The sequence below is a fragment of the Erythrolamprus reginae genome, chromosome 6, assembly GCF_031021105.1.
Source record: "Erythrolamprus reginae isolate rEryReg1 chromosome 6, rEryReg1.hap1, whole genome shotgun sequence".
Classification (NCBI taxonomy): Eukaryota; Metazoa; Chordata; class Lepidosauria; order Squamata; family Dipsadidae; genus Erythrolamprus; species Erythrolamprus reginae.
The window spans coordinates 97,091,363-97,098,862 of record NC_091955.1 but is presented as its reverse complement, the minus strand read 5'-3'; the positions used below and the strand labels follow the sequence as shown (position 1 = coordinate 97,098,862).

The following is a 7,500-nucleotide window of genomic DNA, read 5'->3' as shown; positions in this document are numbered from 1 at the left end:
TCCAGTGTTGGAACATTCACAACTTCTGGAGGCAACTTCTGTTCCACGGATTAATTGTTCTGACTGACAGGAAATTTCTCCTTCGTTCTAAGTTGCTTCTCTCCTTGTTCAGCTTCCACCCGTTGCTTCTTGTCCTACCCTCAGGTGCTTTGGAGAATAGGTTGACTCCTTCTTCTTTGTGGCAACCCCTGAGATATTGAAAGACTGCTATCATGTCTCCCCTGGTCCTTCTTGTCATTAAACTAGCCATCATGCCCAGTTCCTGCAACCGTTCTTCCTATGTTTTAGTCTCCACTCCCCTCATCCTCTTTGTGGCTCTTCTCTGCACACTTTCTAGAGTCTCAACGTCCTTTTTGCATCGTGGCAACCAAAACTGAATGCAGTACTCCAAGTGGGTCCTTACCAGGGCCTTATAAATTGGCATTAACCCTTCACGTGATCTTAATTCTATCCCTCTGTTTATACAACCAACGACTGTATTACCTTTTTTTGGCTGCTGCCACCCACGATTGGCTCGTGTTTAAGGGATCCTGTCTTTGCAGGAAGGACTCAGTGCCATTGGTATATAAATGCTCAGCTTTGCAGCCTCTTGTCATGCTGCGCATTGTTGGCTCACGTTGAAGCAATTGTCCAGCAGGGCTCCAAAGTGCCTCTCACAGTTCCCACTATTGAACTCGGTTTCACTTATCCTTTACCTACGCATTTGTTTTTTTCTTGCCTAAAGGTGTAGTTAACCAGTGGAACTCCTTGCTGCCAGAAGTTGTGATTTCTCCAACACTGGATTCCTATTTTTTAATTCTATTCTACTCTATGCTATGCTACGCTGTTCTATTCTATCCTATTCTATTCCTATATTTTATTTTATTCTACTCTATTCCTATTTTTCTATTCTGTTCTATTCTAACCTATTAGATTCCTATTTTTTATTATATTTTATTCTATTATTTTTATTCTATTCCATTCCTATTTTTTATTCTATTCTATTCTCAATAAAGATTTCTATTCTATTCCTATTTTTAATTTTATTCTACTCTATTCCTAGTTTTAATTCTATTTTATTCTCAATAAAGTTTTCTATTCTATTCCTATTTTTAATTTTATTCTACTCTATTCCTAGTTTTGATTCTATTTTATTCTCAATAAAATTTTCTATTCTATTCTATTCCTATATTCTTTTCTATTCTATTCCTATTTTTATTTTATTCTACTCAATTGCTATTTTTATTCTATTCTATTCCTATTTTTGGTCTATTTTATTTTATTCTATTCCTATTTTTAATGTATTCTATTCCTATTTTTTATTCTATTCTATTCTCAATAAAGATTTCTATTCCTATTTTCTTTTCTATTTTAATCTATTCTATTCCTATTTTTTATTCAATTCTATTTTCAATAGACATTCTATTCTATTCTATTCTATTCTTTTTTGCGAACTTATAAGAGTTTATTTAGGGACCATTTGACTGTGCAACAGCATTGAAACAAGGGACATAATGACCATTTTTCACACTGACGACCATTATAGCTTTCCCAATCGTTACATGATCAAAATTCAGATGCTTGGCAAGCAGTGGAGTGACCGTTTGCAGTATCCCTGTTCACTTTTTGTAACCTTTAGACATGAAAGTAGAATGGGAAAGCCCAATTCGCTTAACGGTCATTAACTGAACCCCCACAGCAATTCCCTTAACAACTTTGGCAAGAAACAGGGCAAAGCTGAACTGAACAGCGGTCTCGCTTAGCCACATAAAGATCGGGCTCAACTGTGGTTGTAAGTGGAGGAAAAAAGCAGAGCTTGTCTTTTCCCACTGTTGGAATCTTGCTCTGTGATGTCGTTCTACTCTGTCGATTGCCTTCTGGATCCTGAGCCCGTCGTCTGAACTACCCCCCTTTGTTTTTCTACAGCCAGGCAGCCCTTCCCTTGGGATGCATTAGGAGAGGCCTTCTCGGGGCAGATGTGGAGGTCCCTCCCAGCTGTTCAAACATCAGCCGTGCAACCCCTGAGCAGCCGGTCCAGGACCTCATAAACCGACTCCCGGCTGCTGCTAAAGGGCACAACCACTTCACACATACCCAAGCAAAATCCGGTGCCCATCCAGCTGGCTTTGGAAAGCAATTTGTGTGGCGGGGGGTTGGGGGGAATGGAGTAACGAATTGGCTTCGGTTGCAAACATATTGTTTCTGACCCCCCACCCGTCACTCCTGGGCCAAAATCCAGCTGCTTCCTTGCTTTTTTCCAAACGGACAGTGACAGATGCAAGCTGTGAATATTGCATAAGGAACGATGGGAAGGGGAAATCATTTTGATTTTTGACAGGCCTGTTGTCGGGAAATTCAGGTCGTTCTTGAGTTACAACCACCATAGGTCCCCCAATTTGTGTTGCCGAGACATTGGGTTAAGTGAGGTCCGTTGCAACTTTGAACAGCCACCACAAATAGAGGTAGGCCTTGACTTATGACCATTTGTTTGAAGCTGCAACAGGGACTTAGAACCATTTTCCTACACTTACGACCCTTTGCAGCATTCCCACAAACGCACGATCAAAATTCAGATGCTTGACAACGGACTCACACTTACTGCAGTCACAGTGTCCCAGGGTCACGCCATCCCCTCTTGTGACCTTCTGGTGAACAAAAGTCTATAGGGAAAGCCAGATTCACTTAACGACCATCTTTAATTGAGCAACTGCGGGGATCTCCCTAACAAAGGCCATGAGAAAAGTCGTAAGATGGGACCAAAACTCAGTTAACGAATTTCTCAGCTGGCAACATAAATTCAACTACAGTCGTTAAGTTGAGGTCTACCTGGAAATTGTTAAGCCAAGGACTATATTGTTGAAGTCCAGAAAAGGGGAGATTCAGCCCAGCGGCCACTTTCTCCCTTCCTCTGTGGTGGACAGTCTTGTCCAGAATCTGGCACCAGGCCCACAATTCGGTCTTTGATGCTCAATATAGCCCATGAGGTGGTGTCTCAGGGCGCCTGTCCACAAGCATGCCTCGTGAGGAGCCAGTCCAGTATGCAAAGCACCCCAAGAACACCATGTGCCCAAGCCATGGAGCTAAACCCATATCTTCTCCTCTTCGGCCCAAGGGGATCAGCGGCAGGCAGAGAAGAGGCTGTCCATTTCCCCAGATCGGCTTGGGGTGAACCCAACTCGTTCTTCCAGCCACACGGGGCACGAGGCGGCTTGAATTCGTGGCTGGCTCACGTGGAGCTATGCATGTAGATGATCGGAGGGCGAAGGCTAGAGAATTAAGAATGACGTGACAGGAGCCTTCCAATATTTAAGGAACTGCCACAAAGAAGAGGAAGGGGTCAGCCTATTCTCCAAAGCCCCTGAAGGCATGATAAGAAACAATGGATGGAAACTTATCAAGGACAGAAACAACCTGAAATTAAGAAGAAACTTCCTAACAGGGAGGACAATTAATCAGTGGAACAGCTTGCCACCAGAAGTTGTGGGAGCTCCAACAGTGGAGAAGAAATCAGAGAGCCATTTAGCTGGAATGAATAACAAAATAACAGAGTTGGAAGGGACCTTGTAGGTCATCTAGTCCAATCCATTGTCCAAGCAGGAGACCTTACATCATTTCTGACCGATGGCAGTCCGTTCCCTTCTGGAAAGTTTCCAGGGATGAATCTCTCACAACGTCTAGTGGCAAGTTGTTCCACTGGTTGACTGTTCACATTGTCAGAAAATTCCTTCTCATTTGTATGTTGAATCTCTTCTTGATCAATTTCCATCCATTATTCTTTGTCTGGTCTTCTGATGCTTTGGAAATTAGCTTGCCCCCCTCCTCTCTGTGGTAGCCCCTCAAATATTGGAAGACTGCTCTCATGTCTCCCCTGGTCTTCACTAGACTAGCCTTGCCCTGTTCCTGCAACCGCTCATCGTATGTTTTAGCCTCCAGGCCCCCTAACCACCCATGCTTGAGCAGGGGCTGGACTAGAAGATATCCAAGATCCCTTCCGTGATTCTGTTACACAGAATGATTCATGATTCATTGAGAAGCCCGTTCAGTCAGGCCCCGGCCCAGCCAGGTCCAGCGGGTGGTCCTTCACTGCACCTGAAGAATCTCACAGGTAGCCAGTGGTGGGTCTCCTGCTCATACTCACAGATAACATGGAGGCTGGGCTTCAAGGCTCATCTTCTGCCTTATGAACTTTTCAACTTACGAACCTCGTCCCAGAACCAGTTAAGTTCGTAAGACGAGGTATTACTGTATTGGGGATTTTAGGTTAGTTATCCAGTTGAATTTATTGGATTTGCCAATTAGAGATCAATTAACGAATCAAGGAACAAATGAAAATTACCCTGCCATCCCTTCAACGGACCAAACATCGCTGTCAGAAGTGAGAAGGGGAAAAATGACATCCACACTCTGGGTATTTATAAAGCTCTTTTAACCCGAGTTACAACAGAAAAAACGAGGAGAACGTACTGCAGAGTCTCTCGGGCTGGTTGGCTTGTGCTGGTTTGCAACGGGCCCCTTCTTGGTGGAGAGCAGGTGACCCAAGGGGGAAGGCGGCCCAGGTGACGCGGGGAACGGCTGTGAACTGACAGAGAAGGCTACGCATAAAATAATGTGACCACACTCAACATGCAGGGTGAGAACGGGGGACCCAGTACGACGTGCCCGCTAATGTCGTGTCCTACCTACTACCAAACTACGTGGCACACGGGGGAGGTGTGTCTCCACAACTGGGACGGCGGTCATGACAATGCGATCGAAGCTGGGCGATGGGGGCAAAGCGTCTGCAGAGGTTCGATTGCATCATCGTGATCACTACTCCTGTTTTGAGCTTAACCCTGCAGACACCCTTGGTCGAAAATAAGCACGGGTGGACACTTTGGAGCACGGAAGAGGCGAGGGGGGGGTTGATACAATTGTGCAGGGCTTGAAGGATCAAGTGCCACACACATGTACACAAAAGAAACCTCACACGCAGCCCAGAAGCCCATCAATATCGTGTCCGACACAATGGCAGACCACATAAACGGAGGAGGGAATACAGCCAGTGGACAAAATGCATAGATTGTGCCTGTCCTGAGCAGGGCAGAAAGAAGCAGCATCTCGGAGAGAACGAGAACCATCAACCGCGGCCCTTCTAGAGCGTCACAGTGTTAAAAGAGGCTCTAATATTGCTGGAACAAAGAGGAGTCGTCCCGCATAACATCTTGGGTAGGTTTCACACATGCGGCATGGGACTCCCGGGAAACGGACATGGTATTTAAAGTTTCGGGAGTGGGATGTATTCCAATGGATGGATCTGGGGATCAGCTAATGATCGGGGAATGGGGGCAACCAAGGCTCTCAGTTTGTTTGGGCACAGCCCACACACTGACTCGTCCCCCTTCAAACCATTCTCAGTGTTCCCGCTCCCCAGTTTGGAAAGAGGGCAGTTTCTGAACCCTGGAAACAGTGACCCAGCGGCATCTCGTCCCATCGTTCTAGACCAAGTGCTCGGAGCAGACACACAACGTAGATGCCTAGTTATGAGATCCTCCTCCTTCTTTTGGGGGCTGGGGGGAGGAGACTCATGGTATAGGGCAGGCCGAGAGAGGGATTCAAAGAGAGGAAGGGAGGAGGTGGAGCAGAGGGCCTGTCCTGGCTGAAGAGATGAGCTGGCGCATCCGAGAAATCACAGGGGCCGGATCCAGAAACTCCCCTGAGTAGTTGGGTTTCAGGGAAAGTGCTTGTTGCTTGGTTTTCACCAAGTGGGACGGGGGGACGGGGTGCGTGGCAAGTGTGGTCCTCTCCACCAGGAAGCTGGAAGGGTCCTCAGGTCAGGCGTGGTCGAATTTCTTCAAGAAGGAGTACAACATCAAGCCTGCTGCACAGGTGGCAAAAAGACCAAACGGCATCATCCCTCCACTGCAGACCTGCGGAACGGGAGACAACAGACTAGAATCAGTGGTGTGGTACCTTGAAGCCCACTTTCCTGCCTTCCTCTGGATCCGGCACAGGCTGCAACTGACCTTGTCCATGACATGACGCCCTTGTGGCTGTGATGCCAATCAGGTGTCCATTATAATCCACTCAGTTCTACCCACCCCTCCAAGAAGGCCCATCTCCCATCCTGAAATGTGAGTTCACCCGATTCAGTCTTTGGCTATGGGACCTAGCTTAGCATTGTAAGCCCCATTTGGGGTCAAAGAGAGACAATTCTCTTGGTTCTTCGGGACTTATTTTAAGCCGCCATAATTTCAGTAGCTTTTTTTTTTTTTTTTTTTTGCTGAGGGGAGGCCGCCTGTCAGGCTGAAGCCAGAATGCTTGAAGGTTTTGGCTTTCCACATTATGCGATGTTCTTTTGGAATGTTTCTTGCTGTGGTAACTTGGGGAGTGGGAGTGGCTGCATGCCATGGTACATTCCTTTCAGGTTCTCAAGGTCAGCTTTTGTTCAGCATCTGGCCGGAAGCTGCTGGGAGTTGCAGGATACGCTGGCAGAAGATGTACGGTTCATGCGATGGGCTTGTGGGAGGAGATGCAAGGAAATGAACTCTAACCCTCGTAGCTTTAGATTGGGGTTTCTCCAGTGGTGCTAACATGGCCCTGTTAATAAATTGGAACTTTGACGAAGGAATTTTGACTCTGGATTTATTTCTCGGATGCTATTTGGAACGCTGACAGGTAACAGTTTAGGGCAGGAAGCTTATCCTCTACTTACAACCCCAAATCTTCGGTTGCTGCCGCAAATTTTTTCCCCACGTTACAACTTTTCTTGCCACAGTCGTTAAGTGAATCACTGCAGTTGTTAAATGGGTAACACGCTTGTTAAGTGAACCCGGCTTCCCCATTTGACTTGGCTTGTCGGAAGGTTACCAAAAGCCACCATAAAGCCACGCCCAGCTGCCAACATGGCACCGGACCAGATTATCTCAGGGACCGCCTTCTGCTGCACGAATCCCAGCGATCAGTTAGGTCCCACAGAGTTGGCCTTCTCCGGGTCCCGTCAACTAAACAATGTCATTTGGCGGGACCCAGGGGAAGAGCCTTCTCTGTGGTGGCCCCGGCCCTTTGGAACCAACTCCCCCCCAGAGATTAGAACTGCCCCCACCCTCCTCGCCTTTCGTAAACTTCTTAAAACCCACCTCTGCCGTCAGGCATGGGGGAACTGAGGTATTCTTTCCCCCTAGGCTTCTACAATTTATGCATGGTATGTTTGTTTGTATGTATGTATGTTTGGTTTTATAATAAGGGTTTTTAATTGTTTTACTATTGGATTGTTACATGCTGTTTTTTATCACTGTTATTAGCCGCCCTGAGTCTGCGAAGAGGGGCGGCATACGAATCCAATAAATAATAATAATAATAATAATAATAATAATAATAATAATAATAATAATAAACTTTGATCATGGTGGGTGTTGCAATGGCTGTACCCTGTTTCCTCGAAAATCAGACCTAACTAGAAAATAAGCCCTAGCGTGGTCTCCCCCCCCAAAAAATGTTTGTAATATAAGCCCTACCCCCCAAAATAAGCCGTCGGGATCTTCA

The 7,500-nt window shown here is 46.3% G+C and overlaps 1 protein-coding gene across 10 annotated transcripts in view; it reads right to left on the bottom strand.

Annotated features, from left to right (window-relative positions):
- Positions 1-4,386: 4,386 nt before the first annotated feature.
- CCDC136 (coiled-coil domain containing 136) overlaps positions 4,387-7,500 on the bottom strand; it is a 38,629-nt gene continuing 35,515 nt past the window's right edge. For 8 of the 10 annotated variants that reach the window (XM_070754518.1, XM_070754519.1, XM_070754513.1 and 5 more), the window contains one exon: positions 5,798-5,885. Coding sequence is in view for 2 of the 10 variants with exons in the window: in XM_070754515.1 (XP_070610616.1) it covers positions 5,790-5,885 (96 nt within the window). In the remaining 8 variants the exon portion in view is untranslated. Of the gene's footprint in view, positions 5,886-7,500 lie in introns of all 10 variants that reach the window. The other 2 variants (XM_070754515.1, XM_070754524.1) reach the window with 1 other exon arrangement.